At 31.3% G+C, this 22,632-nt stretch overlaps 1 protein-coding gene across 2 annotated transcripts; it reads right to left on the bottom strand.

The window, feature by feature from the left end:
• Window positions 1–9,971: 9,971 nt before the first annotated feature.
• LOC132755074 (neuroendocrine convertase 2-like) lies at window positions 9,972–22,410 on the bottom strand. 2 transcript variants are annotated; one of them, XM_060745869.1, is made up of 11 exons: window positions 22,201–22,410; window positions 20,882–20,980; window positions 19,565–19,699; window positions 19,154–19,288; window positions 18,713–18,807; window positions 17,950–18,038; window positions 16,020–16,220; window positions 15,612–15,712; window positions 13,803–13,909; window positions 13,258–13,414; window positions 9,972–10,261 (listed from the first exon to the last, which is right to left on the bottom strand). In XM_060745869.1, the coding sequence occupies exons 1-7, from the start codon at window positions 22,348–22,350 to the stop codon at window positions 16,123–16,125; spliced, it is 801 nt and encodes a 266-aa protein (XP_060601852.1). In that variant the 5' UTR covers window positions 22,351–22,410; the 3' UTR covers window positions 9,972–10,261; window positions 13,258–13,414; window positions 13,803–13,909; window positions 15,612–15,712; window positions 16,020–16,122. The 2 variants fall into 2 exon arrangements, with proteins under 2 accessions (XP_060601852.1, XP_060601851.1); XM_060745868.1 differs by lacking the exons at window positions 9,972–10,261; window positions 13,258–13,414; window positions 13,803–13,909; window positions 15,612–15,712; window positions 16,020–16,220 and adding an exon at window positions 16,308–16,650.
• Between the last annotated feature and the right edge of the window lie 222 nt (window positions 22,411–22,632).

The following is a 22,632-nucleotide window of genomic DNA, read 5'->3' as shown; positions in this document are numbered from 1 at the left end:
AGCTTGTGACGTCGTTAACGTCAATTTTAAAGTTATACCGTGCGCCGCATTGCTTTACATGTGCATGCCAATAGCAGCATAACTTTTTTCTTTGTTAATATTTCTTGTTGGTATTTTTTGTATCATTTAGGGGATAGATTCCGATTTATTTTCCGTGTATTGTTATGTAAATTCATTCAGCAGGTTAAGAATCATTTACAAAGTCCGGTTAATTTTTGATCATCCCTCGTATATATATATATATATATATATATATATATATATATATATATATATATATATATATATATATATATATATATATATATATATATATATATATATATATATATATATGTGTGTGTGTGTGTGTTTTAATAAAACTCCTGTCATATCTGTAGCCAGATTAGCAAATGATTCTTACAATTTTCTATACCGTTTCCTACTTTTCTTTTCGAAATATTTTAGTACAGAAATTTCGGACAGTGCAGATTTTGGACAGAACATTTAGATCTAACAATTGTCAATAATAAGTGTGTTAATTGTCAAGCTATAAAACCAATTTCATTGTTATAGTTAGTTAAGCATGTTCCTTTGTAGACCTTTCAATGAAGTTGCTACAGTATCTAGGTGAAAGACAAGTGTTAAGATCGTTCAGCACGACATAATTGTTGTGCTTGTGTTATTTTAGTTCTTTCTTTTCGGCATCTTTCTAGTTGGGTGGTTCCAGTATTCCTAACTTAAATACTGTTGAATCACCCTTAGGATATGTGGCCTGCTTTTTAAATTTGTCTTTTGACGTCATATCTGTGATATGCAGGCTTCATAACCTCAGATCCCCTTTCAAAATTCCATTTTATTTAGTTCAGTTTATTGTTTTCTCGATTCATTTGATACTGGGACATATGTGTATGTGCCAGATTGACAGTACATTGATAGTTTTGTTGAAAATCACACATAATATTATATATTTTTCAACAATTGTACAGCAGATTTTTCTATATTTTTTATGTCACATTGATACTTTAAATTGTCTTTCATGTACTGTAATGTTTTAGAAAATGGTGGTATAATTATATCAAAGTTCCATGTTGCAAGTTAACTTGTCAGTGTTACAAATATTAAAAATTGCCTTGAGTTAAACATTTTATAAAGAAAAATACTAAACAAAAGAAAATTAACAAACAAAATGTTTATTTGTTGTTGAAATATTTATTCTACAAATAATAAGCGATGATGGGTGAAGTGTTCAGAAGTTTAGTGCCTTGTTTCCACATTTAAACAAATATTTTTGTAATATATTTTAGTAATGTTAGATTTGTGGGAGTCATTATAATAATTACTCATAGGTTTGTTAAAGTTTATGTAGATATTATCCTATTTAGGCTTCTTTTCAGGTATCACTTGATTTTTGTTTATACATGTACATGCTTTATAGAGACTATAAAATTGTAGCTGAATTTGTATCTGATTTTCCTTACAGATATAAGCCAGAATGAATAGTTAGTACTTGGTGTATCTGCTGATCAATGTGTTTGTAAAAGAGGACATTAACAATGATGATGCTGTATATCACCATGGTCAGTAGTGACGAACTTATTTTAGAAACATTAATATAAAAGTAAAATGACCTTACACTGTCAGGGAACTGACAGTTATAGAGGAATATCAAAAAAAAACTAACAGTAAGAACTTCTTTAAAAGCTCAATGACTATGACTGACAAATTCACATAATACAAAGACATACAGAATTATTGAATAAAATCTATTCAAATTTAGTTTATAAGGATTCTATTTGAATTATACATTTTCATATTTATCTGTTCATGCATTTCATATGAAATAGTTTGTAAAAAAATATTGTACTAAATTCCATTGTTTATTATTTGATTTTAACTCAGATTATTCTCTGTAATGTTTCAGACTACTGCTGAATGATGAAAGGTTTGCAGCTAAACAATCCTATGATTGGAATCAATATCCAGGGACAGCTCTCCCTGTAAGTGGTCAAGTGTTGTGACCTTGTTATATGGCCAACAAAGGGCATATAAGTCCTAAAGATAGTTTAAAGGACTAATTCTGAACAATGAATAGATCTGATGAAAAAAGTATTTTAGAAGAAAGTTATATAGACTATTAAACATTTCATCAATTTACCAATATCTGTAAGGTTTTTATATTGAATAAGGTACATTATGTAAAATTTAATACATTCCATAAAAGCTTTGTTTCTACATGCACATGTATAAAAATAAAACTTATGCATGGTCACAAAAGGCAAACAGTGATCTACAATTATTTCCCTGAATGCATGTAAGAAGCTTTATGTGAATGCGTTTAATGACGAATGAAAGATATACATAGATTAAGGTCTTTAAGTTGTTTCTGAATATATACCTTGGATGTTACATGTATGTACTGACTGTATATTTACTTGTCTATGAATACACAGCAAAATGATGGTCTTCTATGTATTCAAATGGATTAAAGTGACTTTACAAAACAAAGATTAATGTGTTAGAGTTCATCTGAAAGTAAAATAACATGTGATAAATCAATGTAACATATGTGTTTATATTGATATTTATTGATTTATTGTTACTTGAATGCATTAAAAATTGTTGGAATGAATATTAAAACACAAAAAAAAATAACACAAAAGGGACAATAATGAAAATAAACAATCTTAATGTAAAGCTGTGAAACTTTCTACAGAATTCCCTGACATTTTATCTTTAATGTGCTAAATATCTTAATAATATTATTATGTTCTAACTGCTGTTGCCTGAATAGTGCCCTGTGTCTGTTAAAACATATTGTTTTTATATTGTTATCTAGTTTTAAGATTGTTTTCTAGTAGATATATACATCAATTCTAAACAGGTATTATTAAAAATTAATATAAATTAGAATCAAAAGTGTTGTAACATCGCCATTTCAAAGTTATAATTTACTGTGCTATATGTATTCATTGTCATACTGGAATAATAATAAATGTTTTTGTAACATTCTAACACTTACTGTTCTGTAGATACATTCACAAATAAGCCAGCCATATTATTTTCAAAGATAAATGGAAATGTAAATCTTTGCGGGATATTATTTGCGTTTAAACGCGAATGGCGCATGCACAAAATTGTTGTTAAACGGATAAAACCCTCCTTAAAATAGCAATCAGGAACATTTTATTCTGTTAACGCACATTATTCATGTGTATTAAATAACAGACACATTCTATGTTACAACTTTTTCGGGACTTTTTCAATCATATAATAATGGAACCAACATAATTGTGCTGTTTATAAACTTTATTAAAATATTACATAAGATATAGATTTATACCCTCTTTTCAAATAATATCCCGCAAAGATTTATATTTCCACTCTATGGCTGGCGTTTTGTCAATAACCTTATTGATAAAAGTACAAAATAGTTTAGTTTATATTCGATAGGATATAAAATTAAAGGGGTAGTATAGGAGTATCTTAATTAATTACATGTTTTTGGCTCATGTGTTTTACTAGTTCGGATCTCATGTGATTCGAGTAAAATCCTTTCGAGTCAAATACAAGTTCCAAATATAAGTACCAACTTCATAACAGTTACTATTTTATTGTTTATTTTAGAACTTGATTATTTTGTCTTTCTTGATGGCATTAAAGTGAAACTAGTTAGAACGCCGATACTTACTGTGTCTGAAAGATTTCTCTTCACATCTGCCAATGCTTGTTCCATCTTTATTCGACTTTCAAAACCTTCATATTTAAAACTGTATACATTTAGAGTTATCTGAAAGGATTTATGAATCTCATATATTTCTTTAGATTTTTATATATTACTAAGAAAAACACCGATTAGCTTCCAAACCCGTTCATGCAGATATGATATTAAGTATGCACTCGAAAAACAAATACATTTACAAGAAATGTATAATTCGTTTCACCATAGTCTGAAGACTTAACTTTTGAAGCGTGTCAGAGATAAATCGTTTACCAATACATGCACAGTGCGTTCACTGGCGTGCAGGTATAAGTTATTTGCATTCAATGTCTGTCTAGAGCATGTGCGATGATTGGCTCATTGATTCTGAGGTTTACTTATTTTGAAGACAGGAAAAGAGGTAACGATAGAAAAGTCATATTGAAATGCTCGAACATGTTTCTGGGTTTAAATATTTGACCACAGGGTAGGTGCTTTTATTTTTGCCTATGATACAAAAGAGAAAGAACATCAAAACAATACGCCCCTCGTTCACATCAGATAACCTCGTGTTTCCATGCTCTCTCTATCACTAATACCTCGTAGTATGTGTAATTTTATCAAATATAACGCGTAAAGTAAAGTTTAATTCTTTTGTACATTCAAGTGTTGAATTTCGTACCTTTGTTCTTTAACATTATCTATTAATGCAAAAACATTTGTGGTGGTTACAAACTACATTGCTTAAAGATATATTTAACTGAAAAGAGTAAAGAATGGCTAACTACCTTTATATGGTATATAAAACCTTCATAAAGTTAATCATGCTATTAAGTCAGTATACAAACCTATTTGTTTCGTATTGATATTTTAAAAGAATTGTTTGTTGTTTTTTTTTCAAAATTCAGTCGATACGGGTTTTTTTAGACAGCAGGTAAATGTATTTTTTAACTTTGTTATATAGGAAGCTTTGTAAAATATAGATAAGATAAGATATAGTTTATTATCGTGACATGTGCATAAATGACATAGATACCTAATATACAGATGAAACAAAAGGCACCCGGCCCTTTGGGCCCATATGTCACCGGGAAATCAATGGTGTCATTATTTACATAATAAAGTTACTTCTTTTATACATAGGATGATCTGAAGTACATGTACAAAATACTGGTAATATATTTTCTTACATTATCAAATATCAATAGAATCTATTAAAAAAAACTAATTATCTACTATATAAAGGTACAAATTTGAGCGACATATTACAATTATTGTGCTTATTATTATACATATATAATTTAGGCGACATATTACAAATATTGTTATTATCATAATACATATATATACATTATTCAAGTACATAGCATTATATGCATTTAAATTTCATATACAACACTTGTTACTGAGAAGGTTGGGATTTGGCAACAGTTTACTTTTGAAAGTTTATATCACTAAGAATGTGTTACTGAACTAGTGATAGAGTGATCACACTATTAATATTCGAATAACAACAATATTACGTTACTGAACTTGCGTTAAAAATATCGTGTATATGTATATAAAAAGAGGTAAGGTTTCAATAATAGTACGGACACAAACATATAGTGAAACAAAGAAAACTTCGAATTACAATATTACATAATTATGTTATACACACATTCATTGCAAAATGGGTTCATTTTAATTACATATACAAGGCTATATGTATATAATAATTTAAGTCAAAAGAAGTTATCAAGGTTAATTGATTACTATGAGAACAAGACACTTCTTCTTTTAAGGTAAGCGGTTATAAGAAATATTGCATGTTTTCTAGGATAGTTTGAAACAATATGAGATAGTCTCTGATTCATGTCCATGAGAGGATCGTTAACGAAATCAAAAAGAGTTCTGAACGGATTCTCACGCAAGTCTTTATACTGTTCACACTGAAAAAGGAAGTGTGTCTCGTCTTCTACACGATTCGAGGTACAAAGTCTACATAATCTCTGATCAGGCTGTTCTCCAATGTAACGCCCTGTTTCAATTCTTAACGGTAAAATGACACAGTATCGATCTTTCGTTCTTGTTCAAGTTCAACAATATATAGTCTTCGCATTTAAAGCTTTTTTTAAATATTCGGTAAGTTCTTAGTTTTGGCACTGTTTAGACATCTTCTGACCAAATATTGGTATAATTTGTCACTATCAAACCGTTAGCATGTGATAAGTTAATAACTGTTCTATTGTCGTAATTTGAGTCTAATCCAAGTGTGGTCATAACATGTTTTATGTGGGAAGACCAGACTTTCTTTGTAATTCTCGAATCGTCCATTAATGTAAAACTATTCCACAGTCGCAGAATATTTCCCCATCGACTGTGAACACTAGGTATCCACCCACTGTCACCAACCATCGCGAGAAAAGGCGTGAAGCGATGGACACCAAGGAAGTACCACATGGCTCTGTTTTGGACATTGTCTGTTGCTTGATATTTTTTAAAACCCCATACTGATGAGCAATAGTCCAGTATAGGCACAACATAGGAGAGATACAATTTTTCGTATGACTTAAAGCCAAAATCTTTCAGGTTGTGTATCTTGTTAATGATGCCACTGAGAGCTCGACCAGCTGCTTTACCAAGAGATTCACTGTGTAAAGTAAAGTCATTCTTCTCATGGAATATAACCCCTAGGTATTTGTATTTTTCAACTGTTTCCAGAGTACTGTTGCCGATTTTGAATTCAAAGTCACTTCGTTGTGCCCGACCCTTGCGAAAATGCATGCATTTAGATTTATCTGCATTGATAAGTACTCTCCAGCGTTGGCACCAGTTACTAACAGTGTCTAACATGGACTGTAATTTCTCCTCACTATCCGCCAATATACGTACATTAACAAGGATAGTTTAATATCACCAACCGTTACACCAAGGTCAAGGTCGTTGATTTCACGTGCAAGATCGTTAGCGAATACGGAGAACAATGTCGGGGACAAATTACAGCCTTGTTTTACGCCTGACAAACAGCTGAACCAGTCTGTAAGCTTGTTATTTATACGTATGCACGACACTGAGCTTGCGTATATATTCTTAATCCGTCTTGCCGTCTATGTTATTTATCAACAGTTTGTATAGTAGCATGTATCTATCTATGTAATCAAAACATTTTTAAGATCAATATAGGCTGTGAACACTCATTTATTGTTCCGTATAACACTGTTTAGCGTAAACACGTGGTCTTCACATGACCGTTGCTTCCTGAATCCGTTTTACTCGTCTGCGAGGATGTCGTTATTTTCCAATAAGCTGTAAGACGTTTGTTCAAGAAAGATGTGTACAGTTTGCTAATACAACACAACAGACTGATCCCGCGGTAGTGCATTGGAACACGCTTATCAGAATTTGGGTCTTTCAGTATTGGGCAAATAACTGCCTTTCGCCACACAGAGGGTATTATACTGCAGTCAAAAATTAGTTGAAATAGATATTAAATTGTCTCTATAACAGCAGGAGTTTTCAGTACATCATAAGGGATCTCGTCGATTCCACATGCTGATCCATTTTTCGCCTTTTGCACTTTACACATTATTTTCTGTGGTGTAATATTGTAAGTGTTTGACTCGAATAATGGATCACTCATCGAGCAACAATTTGTGAACTTTCACAGAAACTGATATTGTGGATAGTTAGATTAAAACAAGTCTGAGTTATTCATTTGACATGTTCTTTAACGTTTCCAGAGTTCACTGTGACAACGATTGTGAATTCTTAACGCTCTAATCTGACCCACGTGGGTCAAGTTAAGAAATCTCCATTTTATTCATTATAAGGAAAAAAGTTTTGTTCCTGTGGCTGCCTTGTGTACACATTTTGAGGATATTTATAGAATAATGAATGAAAAAACTTTGCATATGTCTCCGTTTAATTATCAATCAAGGCGTCGCTGGTTCGAACCTCGGGCAACTTCTTCATTACAAGTATTGTCAGACATTGATTATAAAGTTTATTAGCGTATTCTCGCTGATTCATAAATTAGGTGAGATTAGTAGTCGATCAATAGCGAAGCAATTGGTAATTACTTGTTAGTTATTCAGGCAAGCTGGTTGAATAGATCGTCCGCTGAGATATGAATATCTAATTGTTTTAAAGAATAAGAATAGTAAGTATGTGTAGTAAATATGGGTTAAAGGAAAATTATCAAACGTATTAAAGAATTATTACAATTTGATAGACTACAAGAAACTTACCTTAAGCATATCCGTAAAGTTGTACAAATTCAGATTTTCTCAAATTCTTGGAATCTAGATTTTATTTTAAACACAAATCTATTTGATTCCCCGTTAGTAAGTGATATTAGCACAAACAACAAAATAAAGCAGCGGACTTTGACATTCTTCATTATAGTAGATTACAATGTTACATTATTTTGTATTCCTGCTTACATCCGTATTATTTCATACGCTATTCATTTTCTTGCAAAAAAACTAGTAGTTTATGTATAAACTTTAAAGGCTTAAGTAATTTTACGACAGTGTTTTCAGGTGTATTTAAAGAAATACTATTAGTTATAAAAAAATCGATAGACGTTGTGCACATTATAAACGGTGCTAAGCACAATTATATAACTCGGGCTGATAGTGTTTGTATTCATATAACAAGGTTTTAATTACGAAATTATTATTCTTATAATTATTATAATTACCGAAGCCTTTTCAATAAAGAATATATATATGTCATGGTTATACACTGCAATTCAAGGTTACACACACACGCAGTATTATAAATGAATATAAACCCTGATATACGACTTTCTCAAAGTATCGAAACTTTTAAATGCGCTAATAATCTTCAGTTTAAACATGAACTAGGCTTGTTAAATGTATCGTGTTTACATTTAGGTCATTATCTCAATCACATCACTTATCTTTATTGAAATGCTTTCAAAAAATTCATTTGCAATTGCCATTAAAACAAAACAATTGTTCAAAATTAACAATTAACAAAACAACACAGTGGATAATATAAGATACCGGATCTTGTTTGTGGACACTTATGCTTATGCATGCGAAATGTACAAAGGTAAAATTAAAGAATAGTTTGGGAATATTCAAATATAGTACTAGTAGCATATAGAGTTCTTGTTGTTGTTGTTGTTGTTCTAGATAATTATTGTTAGTATTATTATAATCATAATTATCATTTATTCATTTATTTATTTTTTTATTGTTGTTGTTGTTTTGTTTGGATTTTTTATGTTTGTCTAATTCATTTTCTGCTTTTTTATGAAATACATAATAAAAAACACAATTTAAGACATATAAGTCTTGTTGTTGTTGTTTGAGTTTGTTTTGTGTGTGTGTGTTTTTTGTGTTTGTTTTTTGTTTTTTGGACGAGAGGGGTTGTGTTGTTGTTTGTTTTTCATTCTTTGTTGGGTTTTTTTATCTAGTACCCACAATAAGGGTTTTAATACATTAATATCAGGCACTGTCTATTCAGAAGATTGTAGATATTTAAATTTAATTGTCTGAGCTACTTACAACAGGAGAATTCTATGTAATTCTTTGTCCGAAGAATGAGTAAAGATTTATGTCCTTTTCTTTAGACCTTTACAATGGGTATTATACATCTGTGTATAAATTTTTGCGTAATCATCGTAACAATTTTATGATTTTTACAGAACCAGACGTTTAATTAATTGTCATCAATGCTACAGACTAAAAGTCAAAACTTCATAGTGTCATTTAAATGTACAACAGCAAAAATTTAGATTTACTGTAAAAGTCGATATGATGTATTCAAACATTTATCACAAAAGTATAAAAAAAACACTCATATTTAAAGTATACTATCAAACATATTATTTTGTTTTTACTGTCAGTAAATGATAAAAGTGACAAAGGCTGTCAAAAATAAATCAAGCCAAACGATTGAACAATGTAAGTATATTGGAGTTCCAGCATTTCCATTGCCCTTTTTGTTCGACTTCTCTGTTGCTGGTTCTGTAGGTTCTAAAGGTTCGTTGCAATGAGGTTTCGTATGTGTTTCTGGTTGTGCACATTCTTGTTGTTTCTTAAGGTCATCATATGTTCCGAGCACAATCAAGGATACCGCTTCAAACTTTCTGGCATCTGCGAAGAATTAAAACATTATATTCTAATTTACTGATGAATGTCTGTTAACTTAATCAGTATAGCTAATTTGCTCAGATTTACTCGTATTCTAAAAACCAAATCGCCGTTAAAACATTAATGGCATTAAATGATAAGGTATGACGATTAAGCGTATAAATTATTTCTTTAGCTAAACTTGCCTATTTCTTGAGAAAGTTGACTCACAATTATCCATGTGCCAATAGGACATTCGCCCTAAAAGTGAACACTGGTTAGATTTCTATCAGACTGATCTGTACTGAATGTTGGGTCATCATTGTTATCAACAATGATTGAATGTGTCCCGCCTGGAGAAACTATTTTTAACATTAAAGATTGTTGAGTTATAATGTAGTAGTCCATAAATAAAATGACATGTTCTACTTTATGGACTTGTGGACCGCATCTATTTTCGTCCATCTTAAAAGATATTGTATACGTTATTGTTTCGCTGAAATGTAGGAAAGTCAAATAAGAAATACATTTTACTACAACAGAAATAGAATAAATATGAATAAAGTTTGCTAATACAACACAACAGACTGATCCCGCGGTAGTGCATTGGAACACGCTTATCAGAATTTGGGTCTTTCAGTATTGGGCAAATAACTGCCTTTCGCCACACAGAGGGTATTATACTGCAGTCAAAAATTAGTTGAAATAGATGGTAAATTGTCTCTATAACAGCAGGAGTTTTCAGTACATCATAAGGGATCTCATCGATTCCACATGCTGATCCACTTTTCGCCCTTTGCACTTTACACATTATTTTCTGTGGTGTAATATTGTAAGTGTTTGACTCGAATAATGGATCACTCATCGAGCAACAATTTGTGAACTTTCACAGAAACTGATTTTGTGGATAGTTAGATTAAAACAAGTCTGAGTTATTCATTTGACATGTTCTTTAACGTTTCCAGAGTTCACTGTGACAACGATTGTGAATTCTTAACGCTCTAATCTGACCCACGTGGGTCAAGTTAAGAAATCTCCATTTTATTCATTATAAGGAAAAAAGTTTAGTTCCTGTGGCTGCCTTGTGTACACATTTTGAGGATATTTATAGAATAATGAATGAAAAAACTTTGCATATGTCTCCGTTTAATTATCAATCAAGGCGTCGCTGGTTCGAACCTCGGGCAACTTCTTCATTACAAGTATTGTCAGACATTGATTATAAAGTTTATTAGCGTATTCTCGCTGATTCATAAATTAGGTGAGATTAGTAGCCGATCAATAGCGAAGCAATTGGTAATTACTTGTTAGTTATTCAGGCAAGCTGGTTTTGTTTGGATTTTTATGTTTTTCTAATTCATTTTCTGCTTTTTTATGAAATACATAATAAAAAACACAATTTAAGACATATAAGTCTTGTTGTTGTTGTTTGAGTTTGTTTTGTGTGTGTGTGTGTTTTTTGTGTTTGTTTTTTTTGTTTTTTGGACGAGAGGGGTTGTGTTGTTGTTTGTTTTTCATTCTTTGTTGGGTTTTTTATCTAGTACCCACAATAAGGGTTTTAATACATTAATATCAGGCACTGTCTATTCAGAAGATTGTAGATATTTAAATTTAATTGTCTGAGCTACTTACAACAGGAGAATTCTATGTAATTCTTTGTCCGAAGAATGAGTAAAGATTTATGTCCTTTTCTTTAGACCTTTACAATGGGTATTATACATCTGTGTATAAATTTTTGCGTAATCATCGTAACAAATTTATGATTTATACAGAACCAGACGTTTAATTAATTGTCATCAATGCTACAGACTAAAAGTCAAAACTTCATAGTGTCATTTAAATGTACAACAGCAAAAATTTAGATTTACTGTAAAAGTCGATATGATGTATTCAAACATTTATCACAAAAGTATAAAAAAAACACTCATATTTAAAGTATACTATCAAACATATTATTTTGTTTTTACTGTCAGTAAATGATAAAAGTAACAAAGGCTGTCAAAAATAAATCAAGCCAAACGATTGAACAATGTAAGTATATTGGAGTTCCAGCACTTCCATTGCCCTTTTTGTTCGACTTCTCTGTTGCTGGTTCTGTAGGTTCTAAAGGTTCGTTGCAATGAGGTAGAAATAGAATAAATATGAATAAAGTTTATTAACCAATCATTGGTCATGGTTCATGACATAGAATCGTAGATAAACATAAGGAATCAACCGAATAAACGATCAGAGAGAATGATAGAAAACTTTTAATGCTCAAAATTAAACTAACATGATGTCACGTTTTATCGGTGTTCCACTGTCACGATATCCATCCGTAGACATACATAACACCGGAATGTGGGGGCATCTATTTCTAGTTATTCATTTCAAGTTATATAATGGAAATGAGTTCTTAAAACACTTCCCTTGTTTATAAATAATAAAAGAATATCTGTTATGATTATCATAAAGCTCACTTATTCTAAAAAGATGAATTACTTTAACTGAAAACCAATTGTTTATCTATTTATTTTTGTCCATTTGTTTCATATTCCATACATATTAATATAAGCATTCATCTGCTATAATTTAATCAACATTCATTTACCATCTGTTCATTAATTCCTAAATGAAAGAAAAAGAAATACCACACACGAAAACACACTTTTCTACTTGAATGAAAGAACAAAAATATAGACAGGCAACAGAAACAAAACTCTTAATGTTGACAAACACTAAAACACGAACACGCAAAACGAAACATAGTGGTAAATGAACTAGTTTCATAAAATGTTTTAGATTTATGGTTCTGAATCATATATTTTAATGTGGTGTGTCATTAGTCTTATTTTTAAGAATAATTTACAGTTGAGTCCATTGTAATTTGTGTAAAATATGATCAACAAGATCAACAAGGAATGGCGGTGCTCAAAAATCGCAATCCCCACACGACCCAGCAGCAAGGACCAGCGGCAAGGAGACAACTTTGACATTTGCACCATAATAATTTTTTCAGTCAAACGTATCAAATTAAACTGTGAAATGTTTTTTTTTATATATATTCAGCAAATAATGATCAAACATTACAAATAAATTTTTCTCACCGAGGAAAAAAATATTTAGAATATCACAAGATACGCAATGATGAGCGATGGTAAATCGTGAAGCAAAATCAAAGATCAGTTCTTACAACTACGGAAGAACATTATAACAGGACGTCAATCGCTGAATCAAATAGGTTTTGTTATATTGAAGATTAGTTATCATACCTTAAGATCATTTATTTTTAAAAACCGTCTATTAATGAATAAAATATCATAAGGAAAAATTGGGTTAAAATTAACCTTAAACTATGTAAACTGAAAATTTTCCAATATATATTAATCTATTATTATATTCGCACACTGAATGTATAATAATCAGGTTTGATGGCTAAACCAACTTTTTCCATAGTAAGAAAACATTTGTAATATGAAATGTACATATTATAGGTAAATTTAAACTACATACCTATGATATTGTAAATTGTTGTGACGATTCCTGTATTTACTGACATCCCCAAGCCTGTGTAATGTGTTACTGTGCAAGTTTTCAACTAATGTCCAAGATTTGGAAAGGTTAACCATTTTACCAGCGTCAATTAATCCAAATCCGATTATAGGAATAACTAAGAATTGAAAATGAAGTACTTAGCAGTTTGTCTTTTTGAAATAATCATAATCATTTATTCATTTCACATTATGTGTCAACAACAATAAAAGAATACGTATACGTTATCTTGATTATTGTAAACTATTTAGATTGTTTTCAGTTGCTATGTTTTCTTTCTAAGAGTCTTACTGCCTATTTTAAATGTGTATGAATGAATATGTTTGTTTTATTCCTAAGAAATGTATAATTTTTAATATGGTAACAGCTTACATCAATTTTCAGTTAGTGTAGGAAATTTTTCATATGAAAAAATGATGAAATGCAATGATGCCGATAAATCTTAATATATTCAAACGGCAAAACGTCAATTCTTACATTCAATATAAATAAAAGAATGTTCGTACATAACTTTCCTGCTGCGTTTCTCTCAAACTTAATTGATTCTTCGAGCTCTTTTGAAGTTGATGATTCAACCAATAAATGCTGAACGTCTCGCATCGTAAGAACTGGCCTACGTACAAAAGATAGTTTAAAGACAGCTCCAAGCGGAATATGAAGGACACATGGCATAGAAAAAAAACATCGGGAAATGGGATATTGCTAAGAAGCAATGGAAACTAAATATAAGTAGTTGAATAGTCGTGGACTCGATGTTATTGAGTTTGTTCACGTAAATTTTACATCCTTACGCTCCTCAATTCTCAACACAAATAACAAGAATAAAGATCAACAAGGCAAAGGTAACGTTCACAGGACGCCGCCCCCGGACACACCCAAGTAGTGCACCCAGATGGCACCAAGCAAAAACCTGGAGTGGACACAAGGGCGAAAGGAGTGGGACATATAATGTGAAACAATATAAACAAAAACGGGCACATAAGGGAATTAAAGGGATAAGGGCTGTACGGGTGAAAAGGTGGGGGTGGGGGTTAAAAATGGAAGAGGGGGGGGAGAGAAAATGCCTACCGTCAACGACAATCCAACAAGACAGACATCACAAAACATGTAAACATCCAAAAACAAGTAACAATACAGACAAGATAAACACGTGAAGGAACACCGAGGGGTACCGCCTTGGAACGGTCAGTGGTAGTTAAACACCACTGGGGAGCTTAAACCGGTTTTAGGCGCGCCAAACCTCTCTCTTAGCCCCAATATGTTCCTGAATGACACGAAAATGTATGAAATGACCATTACCAAAGTACTCGATGCCTTAAAGGAAGGCAGAGCAAAAAGAAAATCACCTACAAGGGCCCGACGAAGCAAGGCAGAAGACGAACATTAAGACAATTGTAAAAACTTTTATATTGCAATAAACGGACACAACTGAATAAGGCATTACCAAAATGATGTTCAAATCAAATTGTTACGTCATCTTTTTATACAGCATTAAAGCAGCCACACCACAAAATAAAGCCCCCTTTCTTAATTAAATTAGTTTTAGGTTTGTTAATTGTTTTCTCCTTTATGGCACATGCATTATATGTTAGTTGGGGACTATACACCTCTTTTTATAATATGGTACTAATTTATTGGCTTAAATGATCTATGATTACATCTGTGGATACTCTAAACTCATTTTGTTTTCATTTTTCTTGTTGAAATGTTCAATTCTGCTCAAGCCGGTGTTTCGGGCTAGGGCGGTGCTTGCAGTTTTCAATATCGTCCATGAACCACCCTTGATAGACATGCGCCTGCAACATTTGTTAATTTGACGTTCTGCATACGATCTAAGGGTTGCGTTTCTCTAATAAAAGAATTAAGCTCACGCGAAAAAAACTCTTGCTGCAATACTATGAGAAATAAGAAAACAACCGAGGTTTTCATGTGAATTATATGATATCTCAAATTCAATTCCATTTAGCCGTGCCCGTTGTTTTCGCGTTTAGGGCACATGATTTTTTTTACTTGGGAACTATAAGCCGCTTTTAATGAAATGGCTCTAACATGTTATTTAAGGTTAGGTCAATGAAAACCGCTGCATGCTAAATTTGTTCAAATTCTTACACTTTCAATGTATAAATATTGAATACTGCTTATGTTGGTGCCAGGGGCAGTGTACGGTAGCTTGCACTCAGTTAAACCGAGCCTTCAACATTTTTAATATTTCATATTTGGCATTTTTAGTTATTTTGTTATTCACTATCATTCTTAACCAGGCAAAAATATTACAAAATTGTCTGTGGTAAATGAAAAAAAAGAAAGTACTTTACCTTGCTTGCAAAACAAGGGCAATAATAGCTGATAATTCTGCAACAGCAGCTGATCCTCCTTTAAATGATTTTATACATCTGTCGTTTAAAGTTGATGTCAGCTTAAAAAATTTCCTTGTGTGTTATAAATTTCGTTTAAGTTCAGTAATGCTTTGGAATACTAAGGCAGGTAAATTAGTCTACCTGTGTTGTTTAATATTGAAAAAGACTCTTTGAATCTAAATTCATGATTTTATTTGAGTTTTTATTAGCCACAACATGACACATAAGTCAGTTAGGGCCTTTAGCAGGATGTTCCATTCCTCACCTACTTTTGTAGGAAATTTTCGAACGAACGTTTTATATATATGTTATTAATAGCAATAATAGCAATTATGGAAATACCCAATGTGATCAATCTCTACTTACAATACCATAGGTGTAGATTCTATTTCCTTCCCCGAGGCCTGACGTCAATACGCTCGCACTAACTTGTGGACTCTTTGGTAGTTGTCCATTGAAACCGACATAATTAACAGTAATTGTATTTACACTGTTTGCCAATCCACTGCCAGAAATATTTTCTGAACCGTCCGGAACAACATATATTGATCCCAGTTTCCCACGACCCTGAAGATAAATGTTTTCGATCATTGTAATATATCATTATAAGATGTAGTGTCATTTATAGAAATGATAACCGTTTTTTTCTATGTCTACTTACAAGCATAAATATTGATATTATAATAATAATGATATCATTTAAAAATGTCAATTTGCTATTTGGTTCTTTAATTGTTAAGTTAACATGTTTATGTCATCTTTTAATGGGCATGTTAAGAATAACAAGGCATATGAAAATGATATATATTCATAACTCCTTCGTCAATAGCTTCACACATTGACAAGTCTAGTGGTTCAAACTTGTCTGTCGGGGACCAGCTATTGGAATAGATATGGATTCGTTGTGGCGCATGCGCAAGCCCAGCAGCAACAACATCCGAGGTGATGGAAATTCTAAATTGATGACTACTCCCTATGACTTCGAATACTTTCAAAGCTAGAAGGTAGAGGTTAAAACGGCATTAAAGGATAATCAGATGTCGAGGAAAGTCCTTAGACATAACGAAAAGGTTTATTTACATTTATGTGTTTTTATTGATATTAATCTTTACACCACCAATTCAGAGAAGCATGTAAATTCAAACATCTCGTAATCACGTGGTGAAACATGTTGGCAATATGGCGGCCAAGTGCTGAATTTTTTACCTTCGTAATAAGATTTTTATTTGTCCATCCTTGGCTTATCAACAGATTATATATAGTTTTATCAAGGTATGCTTCACTTTACTTCATTGCATGTTCGAAGAATAAATATGAGCGTGTCAGATTCCTGGCACGATTATTGGTTGACTTTCCCTACGGGTCTGTCTTTAGCGGTCACGTCATGTTATAGTATATAAACGGGTACGCTGAAAACCTTAAGTCAGAAAAATATCACAACAACGAGATGTAAAACGGGAATAAATTATACATCTTGAAAAAAGTGATACCCCAGAAAAACAGCAAAATTACATGAAAATTGCAAATGAAAACGAGCATCATCCCGAACTGTGTTTGACATTTTCCCTTTGCTACTTTCGTATACCGACTAAAAACTTACTAAACCAGGAAGTTAGTCATGTAAATTGCCTGAAAAAAGCCTTTCTGTATATAAACATATTGTCTGTTTCTTCTATCTATGTCTGTTTCAGAAAGGAGACATATGGTTCGGACAGCAGGAAAGGAAATAAGGCAAGATGCTACTGTGTCTATGAAGAAGTAACGCAGTTGGTTGAAATTGAGAGAGATAGAAGAAATGTGGAAGGAACTGGTTAACATGGACCAAAGCAGAAAGCTTCTAGACTTAGGGTATGATGTTCTTTCAACTGTAACCAACATGAGGTCCTGAAGTTTAACCGAGGATCCTTTTATCTAGATCCCTCAAGAATTTGATTTATCTGCCGTACATTTTTACATAAAAATCTTATAAATAAAGTATAATGTAACTCTATTTAAGTATTACTTCATTATCTAAATTATATTGTCTCAAAAGCTCAAATGCGTTATACAAAGGACATTTTTGTGAAAGAGCATTCAACATTCTAGCTTGCTCTTTATTCACTTCACTTATCATTTGTAGAGTTGCTCCGCATTTTCTTGGTATATACATAACAAAATAGATAATATTAGGTTTTAGTTTAGATTTTACTCGTTTATGAATTTAGTGAAGTATCCCCATGAAGACAAGAAACAATGAATTCTTATAAGTTTATGTTATTTCAGGGAAGAAAACACTTTTGAACAGTGGAACACATACGAACGACTTTTGCCTCGTACGCAATGCCATCACCACACATTCCATTTCCTCTCTCAGCAGCAATAACGCTTGTACACCTGTTTCCATGGCTTAAAAATAAATTTAAATTGAGAATCATTGCCCCCGTTTTAAATTTTATGATTCAAAAGCAATTTAATAGGATATTTACATATAATTTTAAAAGAATATAACTTCGATGCAGTCCTCCTACGACATTTTTACATGACTTCATGTAATGCTTAAATTATATATATATCCAGAATATACAAACTATCATAAAGTATTTAAGTGACATAATGCTCATTTCTTTTGCTGTCATGTTAAGCTAAATTGAGTTTATCTTTAAAAACAACAGGATTATAATGGGACCCAAAATAAAAAATAAAATAAAGTTATTTCGACTTTGCCTTGTGCATTCGCAAATTACATTTTGTCACTTTAGTATAAAAAAATTGTGTATCAACCATTCTGCATGGTAAACGCCAGAGCTTGTAAAATAATCAGAAGTTTTTACCTTTTAGAATCTCTTATTAGTAAGACAGAAACCCTTAGTCAATAAAAATAATTTTAAGAGATATTCCCTTGTTCATATCTGTTATATTTGTTATGGTCGTAATATTATAGAAGATAAAGGAAAATGGTATATTTTCTAATGAAATCTATCGACAGCAAGTTGATGCATCATTTGTCTATATTTCATGAAGACACAGGAGCCATTTGTTGAAAAATAAATTGAATTGTTTATCACTTTTTGAATACTTACTCAACAATGTAAAGTGATTCCGCTTGATAATTGTGAAAATACTCTGGTATTACATTCTGCGTGTTGTCAATGAAGTTTTTTGCAAGCACCATATTCTTTACACATGGCGGAAATGTAAAATTGTGTATTTAGATGCATGACATTTTATTGACTTATTTCAAGTTCACCTACCGGCCACCAAACCTATTCCTTCATTTAACAAACACTTTTACCAAATTAGTCTCAGAAAAATCACCATTAAATAGATATCATACATATTTCAAGTCATATTTGATAACATTATCTTGTTGCAATATGATACATGTATATATCTTTTGCGCTCAATTAGATTTTTTAAGGTTTGTTGAAGGTAATAACTAAAGAATATTTCGTTAGAAGAACATTAAAAAGATATTGTTATTGAAAATTATTCAAACATGTTCTTAAAAATAATATATTTACGATATTCCTTTTCAGATCAGTAAGGTTTGTGTTAACGCCGACATCAAGCACCGCTATATTGATTCCTTCACCAGTAACACCATTTGACCATGCTCTTTCGACGTTCATCCCAAAAGCAACATTTTTGTCATTGCCCTGTGACATAACGTTATATTATCAGAATATTTTGATTGACATATCTTTTATTGATATAATTATGTAACATTACTTCATATGTGTGTAATAGTGATGATAACTCAACGTAACATAAGCGTTCTTTCGTATTTGTAAATATATGAAAACAAAGATTGAACAGCATTAAATGATTGCAACGAAATCCTCCCTAAAGAAGCTTTTCTGCACAGAGGGAAGAGAGAGAGAGTCTTATTAACAGGTTCAACATTCAACAATGACATTATAGTTGCTGCTCACCTCTTTTGTAGTATCATAAGCTAATTCTGAATTGACATCATCACCAACAACATCTTCACCCCCTTCTCGTTTTTCATCAGCGAGGATCCAATTTTGTCCGATAGTTAATACTTTAGCTTGCTCGATCTCAACTATCTGATTTAGAAATGTCAGTGGTAGAAAATCATGCAGGTATTATAGTATAGCCAAAATTATATTTTACATGAGATTAAAGATATATTATGCTCATATGTGAGTAAAACATTTTAGCGGAGAAATGTATTGAAATATATTGAATTCTTACTGAATATGTCTTATTTGAAGAATCTACAAACTATATATTGGCGTCTGTATTCCCTATTACAGGTCAAGTAAAAATTGTCCTTTCTAAAAAAACTGCCAACTTTTTTAATGACACTATATACAATTTTCATATTGTCGCCTCCTCTAGTGTGAAGAGATTAAAACATATGTCGCTATTCGTTATCAGTTGAATAAGGAAGTATATTTAATGTATTTTATCTTACGTTATACTGGGATGTATGATATATTGCCTTTGTCTTTTTATTATATGGTTTAACATTACATTTTTCCTCTTGGTGCGTTTCCTTTTTATCAAATATGATATATTTTAATAAGATTTATGATTTATTTCATAAGAACAGATTTTTATTTATAGAACTTGAGAATGCTAAATGTTCATCAACATAATAATCCTTGTCAAATAACATAATGTCCAGTTTTAATAATTTACTTTGTCCAGTGTAACCGTTTGATTGTTTTTATTGCTTTAAACTTTACACGAATCTCACAGCCCTACAACAACAAAAATATCTAAACGGAAAATACATTTAAATTTATATGAACATTATCAATTAATGTTAATGATTGATATTTAATTTGAAATGCGAAATTATATTTTACTCTTCAGTTATCATATTTATTAACGAAAATGGCAATTAATTATCGGCGAAGCATTTTTGTATTTTATGCGAATCCCCAAGTAGAATATCTGCATATTCTAAATGGTAAACGACGCGTTGTTGTTCCTGAATTATACGTTTGCGATGACAACTTTAATTTCACCCAATAATTTTACCTGGACAATGAATAACAGTGTCAGGATCAGCCTTTTGAAATGAACTAAATGAAATTTTGATACAACAGCTAACGTTGGAAAGTCCATCGTTATTAAACGCAAACGCAAATTTAGTACATAGAAATGTGTCGCCTCTTCGCGCTGGTGAAATGGCGAAGTTCTTACTGTTGGATGTTTAACTGCACCCGGTAACTTGATGGATCCCTCCTGTAATGTAAACTAGAACAGTCAATACTTACTGCATCTGCAAGATCTCTCTTCACTTCTGTTAACACTTGTTCTGTCTTTTTTCGACTTTCAAAACCGTCATATTTAAAACTGAATACGTTTGGAGTTATCTGAAATTGATTTAAAGTGATAATACGGGCCAAAATGAACACAAACGTCAAGCCTTTCAATTACGGGTTGTGTTGTAAACATAAGTTAAAACGAAATTGTACTTGGAGGACTGTTAAAGAATATAGATACGGACGGATATAATTCCCCAAAATATTTAATGGTAGGAGGCTGAGTTCCCTAAAATTACAGAAATGTCACGTGATCTTATTTGAATTTGAAAAGAAACTGCTGCCCGTGAACTGCAGATTAGGTTATAAAATTACGAAGAGATGTGAGAGAACAAATATAAGAATGCTCAAAAAATCATTAATGCAAATTAACGAATTTCGATTCCTTCCAGACAATAGCTACAGACAAAGAACTATGTCCGCTGATTTTAGAAGTGCAACAATAAATCTATCGGCTCTTTACATTAATATTTTTTGAAGATGTTGATTTATATATGCCATTTGATTGTAAACTATATGTTAGAACATATTTTTTTATTAAAGCTTTTATCATTTTTATATTTATTTAATGCTATTGTTTTATGTACGGTGGGAACAGTCCTAAAGAATAAGATCAACGATCGGAAATGTTTCTTCAATCATTGTTAAATACAGTAACATACGAACAAAATGTGGTACCTTATCACAAAAAAATCAAATATACTGTTTAAAATCTAAGAATTATTTTATAACTGTCGATTAATTGTTTACTAGTGATTAGGTCGCCGTTTAAACGACACGCATTTTGTTTATCATTTTTAACAAACAATACGGTGATTTTAATATTATGTGGCAAGTAAAACATTAAATATGCTTTATCAAACTTTTAATTTCGATTAAAAAATTTTAAGTTTATGTATGTCAAGTTTAAGTTTTAATTTCTAGATTCAGTTTTATTTAACCGTGTGTCAAATTTGATTATATTTCGTTCAGCACATCAAACTGCTTATTTACGAACGTGTCTATCCTGTTCATTTTAGGTATTCAGATTACAACTTAAAAATATATTTTCCCTATTATAATAAAGCACTTCACCTGTTGACGCAAAGCTGTTTTTATCTAATATTCAAATATAAGTATTCTTCAAATTGTTTCAATTTATATTGATATTTATATTGTTCAAATCAAGTCAAAAATGTATATAAATTAAAACCATCGTTACTGTTTAAAGATAATATCTGCCTATGAAAAAATATGATTGTAGAACTAATAAAGAATCTGAAAAAACTTACCTTCAGCATATCCGTAAAGTTGTACACACTCAGACGTTTTTCGAATTCATGGAATCTAGATTTAATTTTAAATACAAATCTGTTTGATTCCCCATTAACTGACATGAACCCAAAGGAAAGAAAAAAACAAAAGTGTCTGACAATCTTCATTACAGTAGAATACGTATTGTGCTATCGTCTGTAATAACTCGTTATTTGTTTTTATTAGTATCCGACGACATATACAGCATTTAAGAATAAAAAGTTAAGTATCAATATTTATATACACTTACCAAATACAACATGATCCGGGGTGAAGAGATATGTTAAGTAAACAAACATGATATCATCTGTGCGCAAAAAAAGATAAAAATGATTAGATGATATTTGTATTTTTTTAACATGCGGTTTCTATGTTCAAGTTTTTAACTACAATAAATATATTCTATAAAC

The sequence above is a fragment of the Ruditapes philippinarum genome, unplaced genomic scaffold, assembly GCF_026571515.1.
Source record: "Ruditapes philippinarum isolate M1 unplaced genomic scaffold, ASM2657151v2 ctg268_1_1_1_1, whole genome shotgun sequence".
In the NCBI taxonomy this organism is placed as follows: Eukaryota; Metazoa; Mollusca; class Bivalvia; order Venerida; family Veneridae; genus Ruditapes; species Ruditapes philippinarum.
The sequence above is the reverse complement of the archived record's forward strand: the minus strand, read 5'-3'. Positions and strand labels throughout refer to the sequence as shown.

Coding starts and splice junctions, on each gene's coding strand:
- LOC132755074 (XM_060745868.1), bottom strand. CDS start 22,350: ATGAAGATTGTCAGACACTTTTGTTTTTTTCTTTCCTTTGGGTTCATG. Junction 20,981..22,200: donor ACTTTACGGATATGCTGAAG/GTAAGTTTTTTC, acceptor AATCAATTTCAG/ATAACTCCAAACGTATTCAG. Junction 19,289..19,564: donor CTTATGATACTACAAAAGAG/GTGAGCAGCAAC, acceptor GTTATGTCACAG/GGCAATGACAAAAATGTTGC.